This window comes from Chionomys nivalis, chromosome 9 (genome assembly GCF_950005125.1).
Source record: "Chionomys nivalis chromosome 9, mChiNiv1.1, whole genome shotgun sequence".
Classification (NCBI taxonomy): domain Eukaryota; kingdom Metazoa; phylum Chordata; class Mammalia; order Rodentia; family Cricetidae; genus Chionomys; species Chionomys nivalis.
In genome coordinates, this window is record NC_080094.1 from 47043874 (window position 1) to 47071072 (window position 27199).

At 43.6% G+C, this 27199-nt stretch overlaps 1 protein-coding gene across 1 annotated transcript in view; it reads right to left on the reverse strand.

The window, feature by feature from the left end:
* The window catches only part of Acoxl (acyl-CoA oxidase like), a 296568-nt gene that overhangs the window by 263875 nt on the left and 5494 nt on the right, over positions 1–27199 (reverse strand). Inside the window, exon 2 of the mRNA XM_057781242.1 lies at positions 8218–8314. Coding sequence (XP_057637225.1) covers positions 8218–8314 — 97 coding nt within the window. The remainder of the gene's footprint in view (positions 1–8217; positions 8315–27199) is intronic.

Genomic DNA, 27199 nt, shown 5'->3' on the forward strand with positions numbered 1-27199 from the left:
GAACAGGATGAGATGTTCTGAAGGACCAACGACAGACTGACTTCTTTGGTCTCTGGACAAATTTCCTGCCCAGCAAGAGTGTTGAAATGTACTCACAACTTTCTGGGAAAGCCACCAACCATTTTCCCCATTCTCAAACACCTTCTGAGGTGAGGTGACCTGACCTGAGAATATCACACCATCTTGGTCACCAACCCACTTCTCTCTAAATATAAAACACCCAAAAGTGAGTTTTCCGATGAAAGTAATATATAATTAGGATAAACACAGGTATCAGACTGTGGGTCTTCTCCAAGTCCTCTCAAAGATCCTAAGAGTGAACTTCCTGGAAACTCTTGGTGCTTTAAGTCAGTGCTTCTCAAACTCCAAGGTCCCTGAACCCCTTTACACGATTGAGGGGCCAGGGAGATGGCTCAGTTGGTAAAGGGGCTTGCCACCAAGCCTGACGACCAGACTTTGATCCTCAGGAGCCACATGGTGGAAAAAAAGAACCGACTTTCACGAACTGCCTTTGACCTCTACACACATCCCGTGGCACATGTGTGTCCACACACATACACACACAAAACAAATAAATAAGTAAGTAATAAATGTAAAAAGAAGAAAAACTACTGAGAGCTTTTCTTTGTGGTTATATCTAGAAATTTACCATATTATTATTAATTAGAATGGATAAATTTGGCACTTTATTCATTGCAAATAACAATAAACTCATTGCATATCAAAGCAAATAGCTCTATAAGTAACATAACTTCCAAAATAAAAAAAGAATCAGTAAGAAGAATAGAGTTATCTTACATTTTACAAACTGTTTGAATATCTGACCTAACTAAAGACCCTTGATTTTCTTGTCTGCTTTTGCTGTGAGTTGCCATTTGGGTTAGTCTGTAATGCAAACCCTGCAATGCACACATAGGGAACTGGGCATTTACTTTTCACATAGCGCCTGCGAACATCCCAGAGATGCCCATGGATCTTCAGACCATACTTGAGTGTCCCTCCCTGTGCAGATTAACAGGATGATGGTGGCACAGGGTCTTACAGATAGACTTAGGAAAGATGGTACGGAGCAGCCATGAGTGGGTATCATTATCCAAGATTTAGTCCCCAGTCAGCCCCATACATGGCCAAGAATTGTCTGACACCCAGCTGCCTCCTTCCTGGGAGAGGAAATATTGAGTTAGAATGTCCTCATGAGCCTTTCATGGACCATGACTGGAAGAAAGACCAACTGATGATGGGAACAATTTGGGAGAATACTGCAAGGGCCCCAGGAAGACAACGTTTGGCACAGCAGTATTAAACCCCAGGTGCATTCTGATTCACCCAGTGGATTTAAATGCCAATTTCATTGGTTGGGGCAAAAGTCTAGACAGAAGAAATTTTTTATTGAAAATGTATTTTTTTGACTAAATTACAATATCCATTCATTATAAAGGTCTTGGAGAGAACAGGGATACAAGGAACATACCTAAACATAATAAAGGCAAGATACAGTAAGCCAACAGCCAATATCAGACTAAATGGAGAGAAACTCAAAGCAATCTGACTGAAATCAGGAACAAGACAAGGTTGTCCACTCTCTCCATATCTATTCAATATAGTACTTTGAGGTTCTAGCTAGAGCAATAAGAAAACAAAAGGAGATCAAGGGGATACAAATCAGAAAAGAAGAAGTTGAACTCTCACTATTTGCTGATGATATGATAATTTACATAAGTGATCCCAAAAAATCTACCAAGAAACTTCTACAACTCATAAACACTTTCAGTAATGTAGCAGGATACAAGATTAACTAGAAAAAATCAGTAGCCCTCCTGTACACAGATGATAAATGGACTGAGAAAGAAATCAGAGAAATACCACCTTTCACAATAACCACCAATAACATAAAATATTTTAGAATAACTCTAACCAAACAAGTGGAAGACCTGTATGACTTTGAAGAAGACACCAGAAAATGGAAAGACCTCCCACGCTTGGATAAAAATGGCAATCTTACCAAAAGCAATCTACAGATTCAACACAACGCCCATCAAAATCTCAGCAAAATTTTTCACAGACCTCAAAAGAAAAATATTTAACTTCATATGGAAAAAACAAAAAAACCATGATAGCAAAACCAATCCTGTGCAATAAAGGAACTTCTGGAGGCATCACAATCCCTGATTTAAAACTCAACTACAGAGCTACCGTACTGAAAACAGCCTGGTATTGGCATAAAAACAGACAGGAGGACCAATGGAACTGAATGGAAGACCCAGATATCAATCCACACACCTATGAACACCTGATTTTTTGACAAAGAAGCAAAAAATATAAAGTGAAAAAAAATATATTCAACAAATGGTGCTGGCATAACTGGATATCAACATGTAGAAGAATGAAAATAGACCCATGTCTATCACCATGCACAAAACTCAAGTCCAAATGGATCAAAGACCTCAACATAAAGCCAGCCACATTAAACTTCATAGAAGAAAAAATGGCAAGTACACTTGAACACATTGGCACAGGAGACCACTTCCTAAATATAACCCCAGTAGCACAGACACTGAGAGAAACAATTAATAAATGGGACCTCCTAAAACTGAGAAGCTTCTATAAAACAAAGGACACACGGTCAACAAGACAAAATGGTAGCCTACTGAATGGGAAAAGATCTTCACCAATCCCACATCAGATAGAGTACTGATCTCCAAAATATACAAAGAACTCAAGAAATTGGTCATAAAAAAACAAATAATCCAATTTTAAAAATGGGGCACAGATCTAAACAGAGAACTCTCAACAGATGAATCTAAAATGTTCAACATCCTTAGCCATCAGAGAAATGCAAATCAAAACAACTCTGAGTTTCCTTCTTATACCTGTAAGAATGGCCAAGATCAAAAACACTAATAACAGCTTATGTTGGAGAGGATATGGGGTAAAGAGAACACTCCTGTATTGCTGGTAGGAGTGCAAACTTGTACAGCCGCTTTGGAAATCAGTATGGCGATTTCTCAAAAATTAGGAAACAACCTTCCTCAAGACCCATAAATAATCACTTTTGCATATATACCCAAAGGATGCAATTATACCTCAAGGACATGTGCTCAGCTATGTTCATAGCAGCATTATTTGTCATAGCCAGAACCTGGAAGCAACCTAAATGCTCCTCAACTGAAGAATGGATGAAGAAGATGTGGTACATTTACACAATGTAATAATAATAATGGCATTTTGAAATTTGAAGGCAAATAGATGGAGCTACAAAACATCATATTAAATGAGGTAACTCGGACCCAGAAAGACAAATATAGATAGTAAGTACTCACTCATAAGTGGCTTTTAGACATAAAGCAAAGAAAAACCAGCCTACAATTCACACTCCCAGAGAACCTAGACAACAAAGAGAACCATAAGAGCAACATACATGGATCTAATCTACATGGGAAGTAAAAAAGACAAGATCTTCTGAATAAATCGGGAGCATGGGGATCATGGGAGAGGATAGAAGGGAAGTGGGGAGGAAGGGAAGGGAGTGGATAAAAATATATATCTCAATAAAAACAATAAAAAGAAAATATATTTTTTCTACTGAATATATTCTGATTATAGTTTCTCCTCCCCTAACTCTTCCCGACCCACCCAGATTCATACCCTTTCTTTCTCTTATTAGAAAACAAGCAGGCATCTAAAATAATAATAATAATAATAGTAATTAAAAACAAAAGAAAGAAATAAATGGGGGAAGGGGTGAGACAAAAAAAGCATACAAATTCAGATACACACACACAGAAATCCTATAAAAACACAAAATTGGAAACCATGGTATATAAGCAAAAGAGGTTTATTTTAAGTGCCCAGACAAAGAATTAGGAGAAAACAGAAACAAAAACAAAATACTACTGAGTTTGTTTTATGTTAACCATCTGTTGTTGCGCATGGGACCTGCCCTTAAGTGTTGTTTGTATAACCAGTGTGGCTCTATAGGAGAAAACTAACTTTCCTTTGAGAGAAGTTACTAACTGGAGATAGTTTCTGGATCAGGGATGGGGGCTTGTTAGCAGAATCTTTAATGCTCCCCAGCTGACTGTAATAGATAGTAGCATCAGACTGAAGAGCCTATTAGTCAATGGCCTGGGCTTGAATACATTCTACTAGTTTTGCGTACAATGACACAACTCACCTCAATTCAATTACCAGTTTCTTTCTTTTTTGTTTGTTTTTGTTTTTAGCCTGTACTTGGGAACACCATGAACAACGTGATGAATATTTAGCACAATTACCCATTTACAGTTCTTAATGTTGTTGCTGCAAATTATGTAAGTTTTAAGTTTGTATTGTCATTCTTTGTTTTAATGATGGTAGAAACCATCAGTCTTTATCAGCTTCCAGGGACAATTGTCTCTAAAGATGCTGCCACTCATGACCGGGCTCCTATATTAGTTACTTTTCTCCCACTTTGGCAAACGCCTGACAGAAACGACTTGAAGAAGAGCATTATTTGGTTCATGGATTCAGTCGGTCATGGCAGGTTAAGAAAAGCATGGCAGAATTCATGGTGGCAAAAGCTTGAGCAGATCAGGAACTAAAAGAGAATAGAACTGGAAGACAGTCTGGTTGAAACCCTCAAGGCTTGCCCAGTGGCTATGGCCACCACCTAGATTCTGCATCCCAAAGGTTTCATAACTTCCCAAAACAAAACTCAGATGGGAGCCAAGGATTCGAGTGCACTAGCCCATAGAACATTTCACAGCAAACCATAACAGCTCCAAAGCAAGGAGTGAAAACTCCCATTCTAGTCCTGCCACAAAGAGGACAATTACCCCAAGGTTTTAATCTCTTCATCGAGATAGAGAGTCCGCAGTTCCTCCACCTAGGACCCAATCCTGAAATTGCCAGAGAAACAAGAAAGTTCTTGGCTGAGATACACAAAACTGATGTTACTAGAGACCAGTGTATAAGAGGTGCCAGTACAGTAAGCAATGATGGTGTTCACACTGCGTATCCTATGTGTTTATATGCGCGCGCACACACACACACGGGTGGGGGAGGCTCAGAGAGAGGCACAGAAAGAGAAACATATAGATACAGAGAAATATAGAAAGTGAGAAATAAAGAGAGAGAGAGACAGAGAAGGAGGGAGGAAAGGAGGGAGGGAAGAAGGGAAGGAGGGAGAGGAGGGAGAAATATTCACACACTCACACACATTTTAGTTGGTCTCAGTGTTTTTCCCCTTTAAGATTATTGAAACATTTTGTCTTACAGAGAAGAGACAGGATGGAAATATTTTTAATGGCTTATTCTTGGCTTGTGAACTGTCCGTGGAGAACTGGAACAAGTGAGGCTCCCTACTCATGTGCCTGAAAACATCGTCATTACACTTACACTCTGCCTCTGAACTCACTGGCTCACCCATGAACGTTAGCAGCAGTATGTCACGGGGGCCAGAAAAAGACAGAAGAGCCCAGTATGCTTTCTGATTGGGTAGGACAGCCATGACTCAATATTTTTTATTGAAAGGCAGAATGAATCATGTAACACTTCTAGGATCCTGCGATGTAGGCAGCTTGTCCAGCTGTCTGAGGGTGGGATCCGAGAACCTTCCAACACAGATGTACTGCCAAGTCTCCTGACATCTGCCCAGTGAGATGAGCCTGCTGGACTGACAGCTAGTTTGCTTTCCTTTGGTTTCATTGGTTTTTTTTTTTTTCCAGACTCACACAGAGAGGGGAACCAAATTCATCAAAATAAGTAACAGAAGATGAACCAGAAGGCTACTCAAGGGCACTCCTGTGCCCTATGGAGGAATTAGATCCATTCATCCAGGACAGAAAGTGGTCCAGGCTGCCTAGAGCCACTAGGGGAGTTATAAAAACAGGGAGGTACCTGAATCCGGGTTAGCCTACTTCATTAAGAGTTTGGTTACAAAGGCTCCTCCAGATTCAGCAGGTAGGAAAGCAGTTCTCAGGCCTTACTAAAGGATCAACTTCCACATCAGGGTCTGGGGTGTTGGCATTAGTTTAAGCGCCAGGTGTAATGGGCTGGTTAAGGGAGCAGAGGGCTGGTCTCATGCCAGGAGTCGACCTTCCCATCAGCCCCACAGTGGATGAATAAATTCTGGTCTCTAATGGCAGGACTAAAAACAAATTGAGCTGCCCCCAATAGGCTCATTAATTTGAATACTTAGACCCCAGTTGGTGGAACTCTCTGGGAAGGCTTAGAAGGAATGGTCTTGTTGGAAGAAGTGTGTCACTGGAGGCAGGAGATGAGGCTTCAAAAGCCATCCCCAGTTAGTTCTCTCTGCCCTGCGCTTGTGAATCAAAGTGCAAGCTCTCAGCTTCTGCTCTCGCACCATTGCCTGTCTGCCTGCTGCCATGATCCCCACCACGATGGCCACGGACTCGAACCCTCTGCAACTGTGAGCCCCAAATTATATGTTTCCTTTTATACGGTGTCAATACTCACAACTCTAAGTGTATACTGATTGGCAATTTATTAACTTTAAAATCTTGAGCAAGAGCTGTAATGAAACATGGTTTTGTTTTGCTTTTTCCATCCATGTGCTCTGTTATGTAGGGGTTGTCACTTCCAAGTGAACATCTTTCCACGTGCTCTCCACCAAAGGGCAGTGCCACCCACTTCAAGATGGCTGACTACTTTGAGGGAAATCTGTGTTTAGGCAGTGAAATCAGCCCCTGAAATGTTCAAGTCAGCCCCTACATCTCCCCAGGACCGTTACTCGGAGGTGGGGGGTTGGAGGATCTATTCTCATTTGGATCTGAACCCTACTACATCCAGCGCTGACTGGCGCTGCATGAGAGTTACCAAGAGGAGGACCCCCACCTCTCAATCTTCAATCACTCCCTGGGCAGGAAGAGGCCGAGCTTCCTGCGAGGTACTCTCTGCTCTCAGCATCTCCCACACTGAAGTCTTCCATTCAGGCCCCTCCCCTGTGGCTCTTTACAAGGAAAGTACCTCTAAGGAAGTCACTGAGCTGAACAGAAAGGACGTGATATAGAACTGCTACAGTAGACAGTTTCTAACGCTAGTGTTACAGAGGAAATCTCCCATCTCATCGTCTTTCTTCCTTTCCTTCTCTATCATGAGGCTAAGCTGACTAAAACGGTACCAGTAAAATAAAAATGGCAATTTTTAGATGACCAACACTCATAAACTTTGGACAAGTCTAAAATGTTTCAAACTTTCTTTTTAATGAGTTGTTTCTCATTTGTCAGCAAGTTTTATTTGATGACCTGAGTTATATCAGTTTTATAATTGGACATTTTGTTACTTCTGTGTATCTTTTCTTCTCTAGCCTGGGAGGAGCAAATGATTGGAAGTCTCACCCCAGTCCCTGGCATCCATCCTAAGGCCCCTCCCCCTGGGGGTTGCCTTGGTACGGACTCCCCCTCCGGGAAGCCTGCCAAGAGCTGAGCCCTCCCCAGGGAGGGTCAGGACCGCTCCCACAGGCTATTTAGGCCTCCACCTAGGAAAAGAACACGTGTCTCGGGTTTTGCATGGTGTCCGTGTGTGTGTGTGTGTCCCCCTCCTCCTGTCAGGTGCCCAGTCCACTCCCCCACCCCCGGCCGTCCGCCCCCTCCCTTCTAGCCATGCTCTCCCGGCCACCTGGGAGCGCTGCATTTATTAAACGTGGGCATCTTTTATTTGGTCTGTGATAAGAATAAGAGTAACTCCGCAGAAATCCAATTAGGTCAAATCAAACCAAATCAAAATGTCCATCGTTTTGTTAAGTTAGACGCTCTCGGGTGGCTGAGCAAGACAGGACAGCAGGGAGCCCATGTTTCTCCTCCAGGAGGCCACTTAAATACCCTGTGAGAGTGGTCCTGACCCCCTCCCAAGGAGGGGGCATTTAGAGTCCAGAGCAATGCAACTCCCAGGCCAGGGGCTGGGGCTAAGCTCCCAACTTTACAGTCTGATTGGAATTATTTGCATCGGCAGAGAAGCTCTTTTTAAGATTATACCTAACAGTAAATATGGAGTCCAGGAAAGCTGACCCAATCTGGGGCTTAAAGCAGAAAGGGAGCTGCAGAATATACTCTGCTTTGTGACGGCTTTGTTAGTGTTCAGGCCATGAGCTTACACAAGTCACAAAAGCAAATAACACATGCCTTGCTTTCTTACAGGAACACACTACAGAAACAGATAAATATTCACACACACACACACACACACACACATTCCTGCAAAAATAATGATGTCACTTACCTGTTCCTGAAATACACGCTTGACCAAAGGGTGATTTAGGACAAACTTCGCTCGCTGATTTGTCAAAGCTCTCATTTCATCCAAACTTAAATCATACCTGCACAAAACAGATAGCACATGGGCATTAGGACATTGACTCTGTAAGTTGCCTGAACCAAATCCAGAGCTCTGAGAGAACAGTTGCTTTGGCCCTGCACACGTAACAACACCCAAGGTCAGCTGGAAGGAGAAAGGGGAGGGTTTCCTGATAAGACCGAGTTAAAATGAGGCTGCCACCACTCCATCTCCTCTGCAGAGCTTTAAAGATAGTCTGTGATGACCCAAGGGCAGGATCTGTGGAGATGGGGCAGAGTAGAACCTGTTGGTATAAGGAGAGGATTGTGATAATGTGGGGAGGATTATTCAGAGTCAAACTGTGAATCCCTGACTCCACTGCTCTGCTTTTGAATGAAGTTAGAGTCACTGGGAAGTTACTCTCCTGTTAGCTTGACCTAGTAAGTGTCAAAACTACCCTTGCCCAGTAAGAAATTTCTGCCCTTCTCCTATCCCACCTGCATTCTGTCCTAACTGTGACAAAGTCCTGGGCTATGCTGTGTCAGGGACTATTCAAGAAGCACTCTTCCTGCCTGTCTCCTACCACAGGGTCCATCCTGCCTTCCGATATTTTGGCAGCATCTTTCACCAATCCCTCAATACTTTTGCCCTTCACAGGTATTTTCCTCCATCAAGTCTCTGGCATGTCTAGCTCCATCTTGGCGTCTATTTCTCAACAAGCCTAAGCCCAGGAGGAGAGGTTCCTCTGTGTCATCTAATAGTTCCATGCAAATCACAGCAGAAGCCTAGAAGAGCCTTATCCACGGTTGCTATTAGCCTCTATCTCAGATGGTATCACGGCAATACCAAGATGACTCAGACACTGATACATTATAGTCATGATCTTAAAACAACAAACAGGAAAAATTCTCACCAAAGAAATATAAGTTGTTTAGGGAGGCATTACATAGAAATTATACAACTGAAAAATATGGTAGCCAAAATTAATTAAAACACCTCTCTGATGAAAATAGCACCTCTGGGAGTGACAGAGAGCAAGTCTGTGAACTCATGAGAACGTGCTAGGTCTGAAGATTTGTGTCCTCTCCCTTCTCTTTCTTTCCTTCTGAGACAGGGTTTCTCTGTTTAGACCTGGCTATCTACTGGCTCTGTAGACCAGACCGCTGGCCTGGAACTCACAGATCAACCTGCTTCTGTCTCCAGTGCTGGGACTAAAGGGTGCACCACCACCACCCATCTGGTCCTCTCCCTTTTCAGTTTTTCATCACCCAAGTGATGCATTTGGAGGTGGGGGGGGTCTTTGGGAGATGAGCCTATCACATGAGAAGAACTTTCGTTCATGGACTGCGATGTAGCACAATTCAAAGTCTAAAAACCAAAAGCAAAAATTAGGAAGACAACTTGAGAGAACCCAAAGCAAAGGGAAAGACTCACATGGTAGTAACAAATCTCTCCTCTGAAGCTGCAGAGGCCTGGGGCGGGGGGGGGGGGGGCTCCAGGTTGTTTGTCTGTTTGTCTGTCTGTTTGTTTGCTTTTCTTAGCTCAGGAACAAAAGAATGACCAGAGCAGGTCTTACATCCATTGAAACTGCCTTTCACGAAAGAAGGGAAACAATGAAGACATTCTTACAAAGGCATCCTTCATGTGACAAAAGAGAGATGTGGCTTGGTGACACAGTGCTTGCCTGCTGCCCACAGGGCCCTAGATCCCAACTCCAGCACAGGGGTGGGGAGACAGCGAGAGGCAGAGAAAGGAGACAGAGATAGAGAGACAGAAAGGATATGACAGGTAAAGGTATTCTCTCAACATAAAAGAAATTATTTATTAACACACACACACACAAGGCTGGGACCAACAGAAAGAGAATGTATGAATGGGTGGAAACAGAAATAAGTATGATAGACAGCAGACAGGCTAGTTTTCATTATAGTTTTTGTTTGTTTGTTTGAGTTTGGTTTTTTTATGGACCTTCCTAAGGCAGTGTAGGTTCATTGCAAAATTGAACAGGAGGTACAGAGATTTCCCATATACTTTCTGCCCATGCAAATACATAGCCTCTTGTATTATTATTATTCACCTCCCAGAGTGGGATGTTAGTTACAACCAATTAACCTGCACTAAAGCCTCAAGTCCGCAGCTTATAGAAGGTTCACTCTTTTTTATTTGTTTATTTCGTTTGGGAAGTTTTGTTTGGTTTGATTGTCTTTGGTTTGAATCAGAATCTCATTCTTTAGCCTGGGGTAGCATAGAATTCATAATATAGACTAGGCTGACCTATAAAAATCATGGCAATTCTCCTGCATCACTCCCCCAAGTGCTGAGATTACAAGCTCATCGAGATCACATCAAGATCAGGATTATTCATTTTTAAAAAAAGGTGTGTGTGTGTCTTATGTGTGGCATATGTGTAAGTGTCCAGGGATGAGAGGATGTCGGATCTCTTCCAAGGAGTTATAGGTAACTGTGAGCTGTGAGGTGTGGGTGCTGAGATCTGAACATGGGTCCTCTGGAAGAGCAACAAGTGCTCTTAACCACTAAGCTCCTTGGAGTTTATTCTTGATGGAGTATAGTCTATGAGTTGAGACGAGTTTACAGTGCATGCATCCAGCATCAGATAAAGCACTTCACCCTAAACACTCTCTGGGCCCATCCAGTTCAGATGGTCTCTTCTCACCTGAATTTGATCTTTGACCTTAGTAGAATGAGCTACGCTGGTAACAGGAAGGGAAGGCAACAGAGCCATCCACAGAGGGGTGGCAGCAGCTGGAAAGGGAACAGCCATCAGTAGCCGCAGTGACAAAGGGCAGCTAGGGTAGAAATGATGAGGACAGTGGAAACAGAAAAGACAAGATAAGGCAAAGAGCCTCATGTGACAATCAAGAGACTTTGTGACAAGCCAGAGAAGAAAACCTGTGGGTCCTGGTTGCTGGACAAGGTCTCAGGACCTTCTAAGCTGTAAGTAAGGACCAAGGTCTCAGACACCCCAACCTGAAATCCCTAATATCAGTTGCCTGAGAGCTATAATGCTTGTTCTCTAAAGCTGGGGGTGCCAGTCTCCCAGGCCTATGATGTATTTACCATTTCCACTTACAGAGGCTAAAAGTTGGGTTACAGGGGCTGTAGAAGCCTAGTGCCAGGCCTCTGGAGATGCAAGTCCTCATGTAACATATCTCCAGCTTGAATCCCTCCGGGAATCAGTTCTCACTTTGGAAACCAAACCTGACATCATTCATGAGGTCAGAAAACAACATTTAGGTACCAGTTCTCTCCTTGTACCACATGGGTTCTGGGGCTCCAACCCAAGTTCATCGGGTTTAGCAGTAATGTGAGCTCTCTCATTGGCCCATAACATGTATTTCTAAGCATATACTTAAAACAACCACTAGATGGAACTTGTTCGTCACTTGAACTGTCACCAGGACTGGCTTAAAGTTATCAAAGAAATCAAACTGGGATGGAAAAGCATTAGGAACACCTGGAAAGATGAACATTGGTTCTTCATAATTGCCCACCTAAGTGGCCATCTCTGAAGCAGAGAAATGGAAGCCATGTAGCTGATAAAGCAGTTATGGAGACAAGCACAGGCACTCTGAAGCTCTAAGCACAGGTTTGATTGTGTATTTCCTCGGTTAAAGACCTTTGTCGGTTACTTCAAGTACTGTTGCATAGCAAGGGTATAAGTCACACCTAATAGTTGACTTGGTATTTTCACAGCTATGATACCTGTTCTGTTTCCTGAGTCTGTAAAATAGGGAGATGTGGCAGGTACTACTCCCCTGTCTCACTCTCCTTACAGGAGTCCCACAGAAGCAAGAGATGTTTTAAGTTTAAGAGTCAATGGCATTCGTGCCACAATCAGGAGCCAGGCCTGGCATGCTCAGGGACATCTAGGGTCAGCCATGAAGATAGGGTCCGTCCGGCTGTAACCCCAGCAGTTCCCTCACCATCTGACTCAACTACAGGTGTTCTGTGTGAAATTGTTCTTGAAAAAAGACTACAACCAATCGCCAAGGATACACTTGAAAGTTCTCTACTTTATGGCATGCAACCAGCAGGAAGAAACGTCAAAGATACTAGGCTCCACCTGTCCTGATGGAGGAGCTGCTGGGAAGGGGGAATTATAGGGGCAGTAATGAATTCTCAGAATGAGAGATCTCTCTAGAAAGCACGGTTCATAAGCCAGGACCAAGGCACAAGGTTCTAAGTGAAAACAGAGCCAAATCACACATGCCCGTAAGAGTGGCTAAGATAGGACTGGAGAGATGGCTCAGAGGTTAAGAGCATTGCCTGCTCTTCCAAAGGTCCTGAGTTCATCCCATTTCCCCTTTGCCCCATGTCACCTCACCCGCAAGTTCCCAGTTTTTGCCCTGGAATCTTGTCTACTTCCCCCTCTCCATGCGGATGACTATATGATTTTCTTTGGGTTCACTTTCTTATTTAGCTTCTATAGGATCACACATTATATGCTTAATGTCTTTTATTTTATGGCTAGAAACCGATTATGAGTGAGTACATCCCATGTTCCTCTTTTTGAGTCTGGGATACCTCACTCAGGATAGTGTTTTCTATTTCCATCCATTTGCACGCAAAATTCGAGAAGTCATTGTTTTTTACTGCTGAGTAGTACTCTAATATGTATATATTCCACACTTTCTTCATCCATTCCTCCATTGAAGGGCATCTAGGTTGTTTCCAGGTTTTGGCTATTACAAACAATGCTGCTATGAACATAGTTGAACAGATACTTTTGTCATTTGATGTGGCATCTCTTGGGTATATTCCCAATAGTGGTATTACTGGATCTTGGGGTAGGTTGATCCCAAATTTCCTGAGAAATCGCCACACTGATTTCCAAAGTGGTTGCACAAGTTTGCATTCCCACCAGCAATGAATGAGTGTGCCTCTTTCTCCACAACCTCTCCAGCAAAGGCTATCATTGGTGTTCTTGATTTTAGCCATTCTGACAGGTGTAAGATGGTATCTCAAAGTTGTTTTAATTTGCATTTCCCTTATCGCTAAGGAGGTTGAGCATGACCTTAGGTGTCTTTTGGCCATTTGAATTTCTTCTGTTGAGAATTCTCTGTTCAGATCAGTGCCCCATTTTTTTATTGGGTTCATTAGCATTTTAAAGTTTAGTTTCTTGAGTTCTTTATATATTTTGGTGATCAGACCTTTGTCTGTTGCAGGGTTGGTGAAGATCTTCTCCCAGTCAGTGGGTTGCCTTTTTGTCTTAGTGACAGTGTCCTTTGCTTTACAGAAGCTACTCAGTTTCAGGAGGTCCCATTTATTCAATGTTGCCCTTAATGTCTGTGCTGCTGGGGATAAACGTAGGAAGTGATCTCCTGTACCCATATGTTGTAGAGTACTTCCAACTTTTTCTTCTATCAGGTTCAGTGTGTTCAGACTAATATTGAGGTCTTTAATCCATTTGGACTTGAGTTTTGTGCATGGTGATAGATATGGATCTATTTTCATTCTTCTACACGTTGACAACCAGTTCTGCCAGCACCATTTGTTGAAGATGCTCTCTTTTTTCCATTGAATACTTTTAGCTCCTTTATCAAAAATTAGGTGGGGAGGATGGGAGGAGCTCGGAGGATTGGGATGGTTGGGATATAGGAAGGATGGATACGGGAGCAGCGAAGTATATATCCTATCTAAGGGAGCCATCTTAGGGTTGGCAAGAGACTTGACTCTTGAGGGGTTCGCAGGTGTCCAGGAATATGTCCCCAGCTGGTACCTTGGGCAACTAAGGAGAGGGAACCTGAAATGACCCTATCCTATACTGATGAATATCTTGCATATCACCTTAGAACCTTCATCTGGCGATGGATCGAGGTAGAGACAGAGTCTCAATTTGGAGCAACGGTCTGAGCTCTTAAGGTCCAAATGAGGAGCAGAAGGAGGGAGAACATGAGCAAAAAATCAGGACCACGAGGGATGCACCCACCCACTGTGACAGTGGAACTGATTTATTGGGAGCCCACCAAGGCCAACTGGTCTGGGACTGAATAAGCATGGGTTGATTCCGGACTCTCTGAGCATGGCGGTCAATGAAGACTGATGAGAAGCCAAGGACAATGGCACTAGGTTTCGATCCTAATACATGAACTGGCTTTGTGGGAGCTTAGCCTGTTTGGACGCTCACCTTTCTGGACGTAGATAGAAGGACCTTGGTCTTCCCGCAGGGCAGGGAATTTGGACTGCTCTTCAGTAACGAGAGGGAGGGGGAATGGAGTGGGGGGAGGAGAAGAGGAGTGGGGATAGGGGGAGGGAAGTGGGGGGAGGGCAATATTTGGGAGGAGGGGAGGGAAATGGGAAATGGGGAGCAGGCGGAAATTTTAATTAAAAAAGAATAAAAATAAATAAATAAGTAAAAAAAAAAAAAAAAAAAAAAAAGGTCCTGAGTTCAATTCCCAGCAACCACATGGTGGCTCACAACCATCTGTAATGAGGTCTGGTGTCAGGCACACACGCAGAAAGAATATTGTATACATAATAAATAAATAAATAAATACTTAAAAAAAAAGAGTGGCTAAGATAAAAATAGACCTGGCCAAGCGTTAGCAAGGATGCCAAGTCAACAGGTAGCTCACTGCTGGTGCTGGGATTGTGAAGTGGTACAGTCACTTGGAAAAGTTCGACAGTTTCTTGTGACATCAAACATGTAATTCACATACAACCCATGATTCCACTCCTAAGTATCCACCCAAGAGAAGAGAAACCATTTGTTAATCAAACAACAACAAAACTATACACAAATGTTTACAACAGCTATGTGCAGCCATCAAAAACTGGGCACACTCTTACAAACACAGAATCTAGGTTTAACTCTATGTGGAGAGATGGGGGCACTTGGGACATCAGTGAGCCAGTGAGGGGTGGAGGAGGGTAGCAAGAGGTAAATATAAGCAAGGGACAATAATGTATACATATGAAAATGTCATAACGAAATCCACTATTTTCTATGCTAGCTAAAAAAGCTGATTATAAAACATTCTGCATATGGGAAAAACCCAAAGACAAACAACCCAAATGTCCCTCACATGGGGAGTAGGTAAGCCCCCTGTGCTGTATCCATAGTGATAGACATGAACACCAATTTAGATGGCTCTCAGAGGCGAGTGTAAAAGAGCCCATCTCAAAAAGGTTAATCCTGTACAAGCACCATTTTATAACACTCTCAAAATGACAAATATTATGGAAATGGATAACACCTCAGCAGCTGCCAGAGGTTGGGGCTGCAGAAAGAGGTTGAGTCTACAGGAAAAGCACAAGGGAGTTACTTTATGATGTTGTGCACCTGAGTGTGACATTGGCTATACACGTGGGATAAAATTCCACAGAAGCACACACACACCCCAAGAGATCTGAACAGATGCTTCATATAAAAGGATATACAAATGACCAGTAAACACAGAAGAGAATTTCAACACCAACAGGCATCATGGGAAAACAAACTAAAGCCATAATGCAATGCCAGTGTGCGCCCATCTGAACAGCTAACGTTTCAGTGATGACATCAGTTGCCGGTGAGTGACATGAGGGTATAATCCTCTCCTATCTTCCTGTGGAAGTGTAAAGTAGTGTAAGCCTTTTAAAAGTGACCGGCCAGGGTTTATAAAAACTAAACACATACCCATCCTTTAACCAGTGGTCACAGTCCTGGGTTTTCACCCCACAGAAATGGAATCACGTGTTCACAATAATCCTTATAGGAATCTGTTCATACCAGCTTAATGCAAAAAGCTCCAAGCTCAGACAGCCCAGGTATCCACCAATAGGAGAACAGATAAATAACCGTGATTTTCATGAATGGCAAATTAGATATAAAAGGAATGTAGTTGAGACGTATAAATGACATATATCAATCAGGACAACATTATATTGAGCTCTCTCCAATCTCTTGCTCTAGAGAATGCCAGCTATCATGATATGAAGGTCCTTGGGCAGCCTTTTGAAGAGATCCACAGGATAAGAGCTGCAGTCTCCTACCCACAACCATGTTCAATGGGCCATCTTACAAGTTCTGGTCAAGGCTTAGACAGCAGCCAAAATGTTGTCTTACGGGAGACTGAACCATGACTGCCCAGACACGGTGTGAGACAGTGTGTAATGCTACGCAGCCTGCTACCCTTTGGAGTAATTTCCTACTTACCAACAAATAACAAGGGATACATTATTATCATGCATGCATACAATGCTGGTGGGCAGGAACTTGGATCTTACTTTTTTCGTTTCTAGCATCTTATTTTTAAAACACTCTAATAATATATAATGTATCAAGAACAGAGGCATGGGCTATAAGTTATATCTCAGGAAATTAGTGCAAAGTAGATTTCCCTGTGGAAACCCCAGCCAAGTCAAGGGGTGGAGGGAGGGGGAGGCATTCCCAAGCCAGCATACAGAATGTGGTCTCAGTTTCCCTGTCAATGTCTACTTCCTTTCTCCTGGCCAGGGCTGACTGCTGTCCTAGCTTCTCACTCTAGAAACTACCGTGTACTTCTTTTGAATATTGAAGAGATTGGATTATACGCACGTGTTTGTTCTTTTGTGTCTGGCTTCTGCCATTCAGCATGGCCAATGAGAGCTGCCTCTAGTGATTGCTGTATCCATAGTTCATTCATTTCATTCCATTGTGTTATAGGATTGAATCATTAGAATTAAAATATGCCATAAGAAGTTGAGTGAACAAACTGCATGATTCTGGTTATACTAAATTCTAAACATAGACAAAACCCATCTGTAACAGGAAGTAGAGATAACAAAGCAGTGGGTACCTCCTGGAAGGTAGGGCAGAGGTTGCCAGACAAGTGATAAGGACGCCTTCTCAACAACTATGATGCCTTGCTCTGCCGACAAAGAGTCCTTGTCAGTAAGAAGGCTCTTAGAAGTCTGCCGTGAGTGGCGCCACCCGTGGGCAGGGAGCCCTGGGTTGTATAAGAAAGTGAGCTGGCAAGAAATGGAGAGCAAGCCAGGAAGCAGCATTTCTCCATGCCCTCTGCTTCAGTTCCTGCTTCCAGGTTCCTGCCTTGAGTTACTGCCCTGTCTTTACATCATGATAGACTCTGATTACCTAATACACCCTTCCTCGCCAATTTCTTTTCATGATGGTGTTTATCACAGCAATATAAACCAATATCTGATGAATTTTCTCCAAAGATAATACATCATGACAAATATGGAGAGAGAGAGAGAGAGAGAGAGAGAGAGAGAGAGAGAGAGAGAGAGAGAGAGAATGTCACAGATAAGAACACACTAAGGGAATCTGACAACACACACAACCTGACGTCCTGAAGGGGACCGTGGGATGGGACCAGAACACCTGTACGGAAACTTAAGATGGTACCCAGGGAGTCTAGAGTTTAATTGATGGTAACATGTCCGTGCTGTTATTATTTTTGGCAAATAGATTGCTGTGTAAGATGTTACCAGGTGAGGGGTGCATGGGAATTGTCTTCACTCTCCATAGCTTCACTAGACAACAAGAAGCATTCATTAAAAAGGCTCTCAGAACTGGAGAGATGGCCCAGCAGTTAGGAGCTGCCGCAGCTCTTGCAAAGGACCAGAGTTCATCAGCACCTCTGTGAGGCAGTGCACAAGCACCTGTAACACCAGCTCCAAGGGGCCTGGCTTCCACAGGTACATATGGCTTCCACATACAAATAAACATACACAGACATGTGTCTTTAAAAATAATATATTTTTTGTTTCATCCAAGCATTTGGGAGGCAGAGGCAGAGGCAGGTGGATCTCTGAGTTCAAGGCCAACCTAGTCTACAGAAAGTGTCCCAGAACAGTCATGTCTACACAGAGAGACCCTGTCTTGAAAGAACAAATAATAATAACATAAATAAATAAAAAATTTTAAAGTCCACTTCTAAAAAGGACAATAGTCAACAGTAACAACCAAAAGAACTCTATGCACTCCAACAAACAAAAACAGAAAAGCTTTTAAGTAAATGTTCTACAATTTTCTCAAAAATCCAAGTTCCAAGGTAGTGACCCAGAAGAACCCGGCTGTTACAATTTGGATGCAGTTTGAATGTCCCCAATGGCCCATGTGTTGGGCTGGTGGGAAAAACACCTTCAGATACAAAATTTAAAAGCCTGCACGATAAGAAACATTTTGCTATCTATCCTTGGCCATTCACATGTTTCTTGAGAGCAAATGTGCACTAATACCAGCTTTAAACCCTGGTTTCACAGCATGCTCTTGCTTAGCCTGCACTCTTTGTCTAGTTCCTTCTACACTTTTGCTTCAGATGACACCTCCAATCCAGCCCCTACCACTCCCTACATTAATCCCTTCTCCTTGAAAACAGCAGGAATCAAAACCTGCTCCAGGGTTAGGGAGATAGTCCAGCAGGACTGTATACACTCAGCGTTCATGAGGTCCGGGGTTTGACTCACAGTACACACACCATTATTGTGTGAATGTTCCGTCTCTATTATGAACTGAACCACCCGCTCACACCAAATCTAAATGGCCGTAAAGAACAAAGCTCCAGATCAGCAAACAAAGAAACCATCTGCCTTCTAGTAAACACTGCTTCTGCAACCATACCCCCAGCTTCCAGCACACACCACACACACACACACACACACACACGATGGATGGATGGATGGATGGATGGATGGATGGATGGATGGATGGATGACTAAGGATGGAAAGAGAAACTGTTGAAGTGTCCTGCGTTAACAAAGATTAACCACCCTAAGCCTTGGGTTGACCTGAGAACTCTATGGGGTAGAGGGAGTGGTGTTCTAAGTACTACAGTTCAATTTTAGCTTTGAGTTCATTCAAAGGAAAAGAAATATTTTAGGTGACAAATCCCTCACAGGTAGCAGGAAGAAAGATGGAGGCCACAAAGAAAAGGGAGGAAGAGGCAGAAAATACCAGAGACAAAAACTTGGTAGGGAACCCTCACTAGGTGCTTGAGCCCTGCACCAGGGCCCCTGTGTCTCCTTCACGCTTTCCTTTCTTTCCTCCTATCTTCTTCCCTTGCTCACTTGAGTGTTCACCAAATGCCTACACCAAACTATGCTCTAAGAACACAGGTGGATTACTGCCGTCCTCAAAAGCTCTGATACATGCATGGAAAACAGAAGAACCCCAACACAGTGGAAGATGCTGGGTCCTCACACAAAGAGATACACTGGTTTTACTCATTTTCAGTACCCATCAAGTTGGTTGGGTTGTGGCTTCCTCCTGGAGAGTGGTGTGGCTGTTGTCTAAGCCTGTGGTGTAGCAATGACCTTGAGTTGGTTCTGAAAAGATGAGCTTGCTTCCAGGGCTGGAGGAGGCAAAGAGTTTTATGCAATGACATTGGGAGAAATGATATGGCTGTGGCCAGAGGGAGTACATTTTCTGGAAGCAGGGCTGATGTTAGGGAGTAGGGGTAAAATGGGAAGGGCTGGAAAGGAACAAACAGGAAGGAGAAATATGATCAAATAAGCACATGATATATGTTCGGCTGGAACTTCCAGCTCGCACCTGTGAAGGCTCCCATTTCTCTCTCTCTCTCTCTCTCTCTCTCTCTCTCTCTCTCTCTCTCTCACACACACACACACACACACACACACACTGCTCCTACCTACAGGGTATTTAAGCTCCCTCCCTTAGATAAGCCATGTGATTTCTCCTGCTCCTTCTCCCACCTCGAACTTTGGGGGACTGGAGGAGTCATTCGAGAGCTGCTTTGCCCAGGATAAGCCTGATTTTTTACTTTTTAATTCAGCTTGATCCGACTTACTGCATTGGCAGAGAAACTGATTGTCGGTCTACAGCAAACCTATTAATACACACAATCACAATCTGCTAATATAAAAACACACACTTATGGAGCTAGGAAGATGGCTCAGTAAGTCAAGTGCTTGCTGCACAAGCATGAGGGCCCGAGTTCAAATCCCCAGAACCTACATAAAATCCAGAGGTGATGCAAAGCCAGGATTTGGGAACTTGCTAGTCAGCCAATCTAAGATTCTAAGCACTGGGTCCAGTGAGAGACCCTATCTCAAAAAATACTGGAAGATACTGAAAACACGGGGGGGGGGAGGGGGGAGAGATCCAAAGTTGTCAACAAATACCGACACAGTGGTGAGTGAGAGAGGAAGCTACCGGAAGCACATACACACTCACAGAAAAGTCCAGAGTTGTTAACAAATACTGAGATATTTCACCAAGGAAACACTGTGGCCATGACTGCTGGGGCTGTTCCTTTCCTGTTGGATTTCTGAGGCTGTTCCTCACCTAGCCTCAGGTGTGGCACCTGGTTAGCTCAAGTTGTCACCAGGATCCCAACCTCCAGGACAGTGATTAGTTTGGAAAGAAAAGATGATATTAAAACAAGAAGACTCTTGTTTAGGGGTGCATTTAGGTGAAGAGGGCTGCACACAAGGATCAGTTGTGAAAACAGAGGTGACCAGGGGGCAGCAGCGGTGACCACCAGAAGGCACTACAGCTTATGGCTGACAAGAGGCTCTCAGACGTGTCTAAAGCTGCTCTGCCTACAGTATGGTTGACCTGTTGACCTGTAGGGTTCCTGTAATAAAATGTGGCACAGTTATGCTCCTCTGAGAATATTTTTAGTGGAATATTGTACTAATTGTATAACGGTCCTCCTTGAAAACTCACCGTGGTTTTGCCTGTGTTCTATGTGTTTGTATGCTGGCTGGAGATGTAATCTTAAATTCTATTAGTGGCTTTATGAGAAGAGGAAATGATTTTTGAGCTGGCATTCTTGCCATTTCACTATTTAATGCCTTCTAGTATGCTATAATGCAGCAAGCAGCAAGGACCTTACCAGCTGCTGGTGCCAAGCTCTGGAAGTTCCTAGACTCCAAAACTGGGAATGGAATACATTTCTATTTTTGTAAATTACCTTATGGCAGACATTTTATTACAGGACAGAAGACAGATGCTCATTGTCTTTAACAACAAATCCACTTAACAGATACATAGGAAGCCCCCTTCATGAGTCAGATAATGTGCTCAGGAGTCAGGGTCCACACAGACCCTTAAGAATCATTTGTCCAAGCCGGGTGGTGGTGGTGGCGCACGCCTTTAATCCCAGCACTCAGTAGACAAAGGCAAGCAGATCTCTGTGAGTTCAAGGCTAGCCTGGTCTACAAGAGCTAGTTCCAGGACAGACTCCAAAGCTACAGAGAAACCCTGTCTCGAAAAACCAAAAAAAAAAAAAAAAAAATTATCACTTGTTCATTTTCCTTTTCATTTCCTATTATTTCAGAAGTCAAAAGATGGACATGGTACTTCAAGAGCCACTGGATTCCAGGCCTGAGCTCTCTGAGAGCCACAAAGAAGCTAAGTCCCTAAGATGGGAAACAGGTTGCACTTGGGACTCAGTGGGCACCAATGCTAGCCTACTTGGCAAGCTCCAGGCCTTCTAAGCAATACCCTACCTGAAAACAAACAGTAGACAAGGTCTGATGAACAACACCAGTGTTTATCCTCTGGCCTCCACACTCAAGCACATACATATACACACTCACGTATGTACATCTGTGCACGTGTATACCCACCCATACACAAACACACACCCACACACCCCAAACATACATACCTCCATGCAACAAACAAACAGGTGGCGACAAGAGACTCTCAATCCCTTGCAGGGACACAAAAGGGGCTTGATGTTTTATGATCTCAACAGAATAGGGCTATCTTTAATTAAGAAACAGCCCCCAAATGCTCATAATTATAACCATAGAGAGGACTAGGTCTCAATGACCTCTTTATCAAACTCAAGTCTCTTGGAATCAGACAGAAAAGCTCCATCTGTTAAAGCAGATATCGTGTTTATTACTGTCCTAAAGCACAAACACAGAGGGGTGCTTTCTAAGGAACACCCTGTGGAACTTTTTTCTGGGGTAGCAGGGTTTTATGATACAGATTGTGCACATTACAGGAAGGAAGGGACAGCAAATAGAAGGTTCTAGAGGCAAGGCGAGCAGTAGAATCCACTTGAGCAAGATGCAGTCGGGAAACTCCTCAGCAGAAGTTCTTGCTATAGGTTCTGGTTGCTAAGAGCCACAAAGTCTCTGTAACAGCTATTATCGAAAGCAGGTATGAACGGGGATCTTTTCAGCTTCCCTGCAGTATTAATTTATTTATATTTTGGTAAGGATTTGACAGAAGTGGCTCCATCTTGATTCTAACAACTTCAAATGAATATCATAGCAAAAAAAAAAAAAAAAAAAAAAAAAAAGAGAGTGTGACTCTCCTAGCTTCCCTGGAGACCATGAGGCAAGGAGTCTCCTGTTGGCTTCTGCGCTCTCTCTCTCAGCTGAGTTGCATCACCTCAGGTTCTTTTGGCAAGTGCTCATTTGTCCTCTCCTAATCTCATGGCTCTAGGTGGTGACCCCATTCTATAGGTGAGCAAACACTGGATAGCCTGGGCCACTCTTTGATTTCAGCCCCAGGGCCGATTTCAAGGAAAGGTGGCTGCCAGATGCATCAGTGAGGGGAGACTGCAGCCAAGCTAGAAATCACAAAGTGCCACTGTCTTCCTGCCTGCTTGCTGAGTCTGGGCCGTGTACCCAGAGCTAAGGGCGGGAGATGGAGAGAACAGGGGGACTGCATGTGCTGAACCCCAGCTTCTGCTCCTGAAGCTCCTAGAAGCTGAGTTTCCAACTCTGTAACTGCAGGGAGTCACTACTTAAGGCTAACTCAGATATTTCTAGTAGTGAGCACCTGAGAGTCAAGCCGTAGCCACTTGGACAGCAAATGGAACTTTCTTCCTTACCAAACGAGGGAGGCCTGACTTGGGGGCAGGCCCTGTGACAGTTTGACTGTGGCTCGAGGGTATTTCGAAACCGAAGGCTCTCTAACTTCCTCTACGGGTCACTTCATCCTAGAGCTGGCTTCCTTTGTGATAACTAACTGGCTGTGGGAGGACCAGCTTCGCTTTCAAACTCTACCCTGACAAAAATGAAGTAGGCACTGCTGACAGAAGATCTCTTTCCTAGGAGCAGCCCCAAACCCTCCCCTCCCATTTTGTTGACCAAAACCAGGGAACAAGGCCCTGCAGCCAGAGAAAGGCTATACTTGAAGGAGCCTCTGGGGAGCAGGGTTGGGAGGAGGCAGAAAGGGTTATCAGTGCCAGGAGACAATAAGATGATCACACAGTAAGCCCACGAGGAAAACCTAGGCAATGCTGAGACGGGTGTGTGGCGGGAAGACAATGCTCGCTTTAGTAAGACTGTTTTGTGGGGAAAGGACGGAAATGAATTCTTCTTCATTAGCACCTTTAAGGGAATTCCTCAAATTAGACATGCAAATGTATTTTATAATTATCAAATCCCACCCGTCCCCTTCTCAAATTGTTTGATCTGCCTTGTCTGCATTTCCACCATAGTTCCCCCTTATTGCCACCTTTAATAGCCAGGAAAATTATAAGATATATACATTCTGCTGACACATATAAGCCTGTGTGTTCTAGGTCTAGAGCTCCTTGGCAATTAAGTGTCCTTCATAGACAGAGATTTGGTCCTTTTCACTTACAGGCTCCTTATCTTACACCCATGCTTGCCACCTCTACCCCCCTCCTACCCTTCTCTGCCTCTTCCTTTCTTCTCTCCTTCTCTCATCCCCCACTCACCCACCTCACCTACCCCCACCTTCTTTAGCTGGACAGCTGCAGAGATGAGGCCTGATTGAATGTAGACCATTCTTTGCCTGGTGCAGGCAGGGTCAGTACTTGTGGATGTCGGGAGTGATGCTGCAGCCCTCAGCCAGCACGCCTTATCCTGTGAATCACTCCTAATCCTTCCGAGAGGAAGGAAAAGTTCCTTCCCTGAAGGACTGACTGTTATCACTCAAAAACTGACACCTTGGGGCAGGTCGGGTAGTGCCCATCTGCTGCCTGATCAGTGGTTAGGACTGCAGGAGAGGTGCAGAGGCAGAAGAGCGGGCGGAAACCTTCCACAATGCCTTAACAGAAGGTGCCCAGGGTGCTTTATTCTCCTAAGTCTGGGATTTGTAGGAGACTGAAAGAACACAGTCTGTGGAGTCCTGTCTTCTCCCTGACAGACATCCACTTCCCCAGCACGAAGCAGAATCTTAGCCCTGCCCCACACACCCACTTGGTACTTTGAAGGTTTCCCATATTCTAGCCCTAATGTTTATTCTGCATCTTTCTTTGGAAGAACATATATATCCTCATGTTTGTTGCGTGGCACTATTCTTAGGGAAGTGTGAACAAACATCTATTCATCCTGGATAGGGAACCAATGACAAATCCCAGTAACAGTATCACCAAAGTTCAACTTGATAAACCAGTGAGTTGATTGGAGTTACTTACAGAAGTATAAATGAGGGAGGAGCTACTTATAGGAGAACGGAACCCATCCCAGTATGAGTGGTGACTCCCCAATAGCTGAACCCCGCAGCTCTCTGCATGACTTACCAGCAGCTCCTCAGATCAGAAAGTCTCCTCTCCCAGGCAGTATTTATTTCTTATACAACCTTGGAGAGAGGGGCCTTGGTGATCCTGTAAGTTTCAGGAACTCCTTGAGACGTGTTTTTTGTCAACTTTCTAAATCTTTAAGAACCTCCCTTTAGAAATCCCTGAGTCATAAAGCGCTCCCCACAAAGATGGAATGTTTTACCTCAGATAAAACTGCTACCCAACAGTCTCCGAACTAAAGGAGCAATCTACATTTCTCTTGTTTTAGCAGAAGTTATTCTCAATTGCCAAATAATAATTACTATTATATCAGTTATATTATTGTTGCCATTGTGATGGTACTGGGATTAAACCCAGGACCTTGTACATGCTAAATAAACCTCCTGGGTTATATCCCAGCCCCTTTCAGTAACTGTTAAAGGTCTCCACAGAGCGGAGAGAAGGAAGTACTATACGCACTCATGATTGTAAGGGGGGAAATCCGAAGCCCTAGCGTGACTTTTCACAGTTAATTGTGCCTACAGAAGCCTGGAGGCAATGAAAATCCTAGAACACACCACCAGCTTCTTTCAGGGATCCCTAGACACCTGACAAAAGGACATAGATCAGTTTCCTGATGACGTGGCTCTGGAGAAGCCACCATCAGGAAAAGCAGGAGGGTAGACTTCTAAGGTCTGCATCTGGGGGTAAAAGTCTTAAGGCGAGAGCAGCAGTGACACAGAGACTGTGGGTGACCTGGAGAGAGCAGTGAGAAGTGTTCTGAGTGGCCTTCGCTCTATTCTGGTGACCACTGATGGCCTGGGAACACCTTAGTGACAGTCCGGCCTTCTTCACCAATTCCCTGAACTCAGGCCTTTTAAAAATCATTATATTCTCATTTTATATAGTATTTACTAATACAAATATTAGTAAATATTTGTAAAATAAATCAAAACAGTCATTGTGAGTGACTAAGGAAAAGGAACTTACTCAAATTCTAGAAGAATATATTCCATAAATAAATAAATAAAATCTAGAAATAAATAAAAATAAATTCTTCTAGAATCTAGAAGAGACGTGCACACCCTACTGCATTCCTCAATGGCCTGAGACAAGACAAATCAGATGACTTTGCTTGACTTGGGCAGGGTATGTGGACTACTAGTACCTTTGATTACCTGCCTGACACATGTGTACAACATGAGACCAGGAAACCCTAAACAAGGAACAAAGTGCTAGCACATCACTGAAGACTGTAAAGCCCTATAGCATGACTAGACCTCAAAAGTACTCGCTAAGTGAATGAAGACAGATGGAGCATGGCTACACGTCCAGAACAGGCAAATTCATAAACGGAAAGTAGATCACTGGTTGCCAGAGGGCAGACTGGAGGGGAAACAAAAAGTGATTAAGTAATGGTTACAGAATGTTTTCAGGAGTGCTTAAACTTTGGAATGGAGTCAAAGTCTTGGTTGCACAACACTGAATACACTAAATGTTACTGAAGCGAACACCTTGACGATAACCAATTGCGTGTTCTCTAAATTTCATCTCTTCTCTGAAATAGAGACAGAAAAGAGAGGAAGAGATGAAGGAGAGCCTGGGTGAAAGCCGCCGCCTTCAGAGTTTTACTGTAGGTATACCACTACAGGGACCCGCCATACATAAACAGGCTACCTAGACAAGGGACACACATGGGAGAGGAATATCTTTGCTGAGAGACTACTTCACAACCATAACGTGGTGCCAGTAGCATCCTTATCCCCAGTTAAAACACAAATACAGCCACATGTTACCATTTGCCTTGAGAGGTAGCAATAGCCCTCAAGGGATGGGCATCCAGTGGTCAGAGGGAGGATTCTGGAACAAGCACATCTCCTTTGGACCATGTCACTCCCAGTTAATCATAAAGAACCAGAGCTGTGTGATTCCTCCCATGTGTGGTATCTACAGTAGTCATAGAGAGAAATTAGAATGATGGCTTGCAGGAGCCAAAAAAGAAAAAAGGGGGAACTCGTGTTTAATGGGTAGAATTTCAGTTTAGGCAGATAAAAAAGTTCTGGAGATGGATGGTGGTGACGGCAGTCCAACAATGCAAATGTAATCAATGCCGTTAAAGTATATATTCAAGTTTGTTTGGTTTTTTTTTTTTTTTTTTTTTTTTTTTTGGTTTTTCGAGACAGGGTTTCTCTGTAGCTTTGGTGCCTCTCCCGGAACTAGCTCTTGTAGACCAGGCTGGCCTCGAACTCCCAGAGATCCACCTGCCTCTGCCTCCCGAGTGCTGGGATTAAAGGCGTGCGCCACCACCGCCCAGCTTATATTCAAGTTTGTAATAGTAAACAACTAGGTTATGTGTATTTTAGCACAGTTTAGAAACGTGGTTGGAGATGGAACCATTAAGAAAACTTTATTTCCAATATTATTTGACTCTTTGAGTAAACTTGAGTATACTCATATGAATAAATAAGACTGAGAAAAATACTAAACATGAAAAGTCGGGAAGAAAAAGATGCATTATTCCA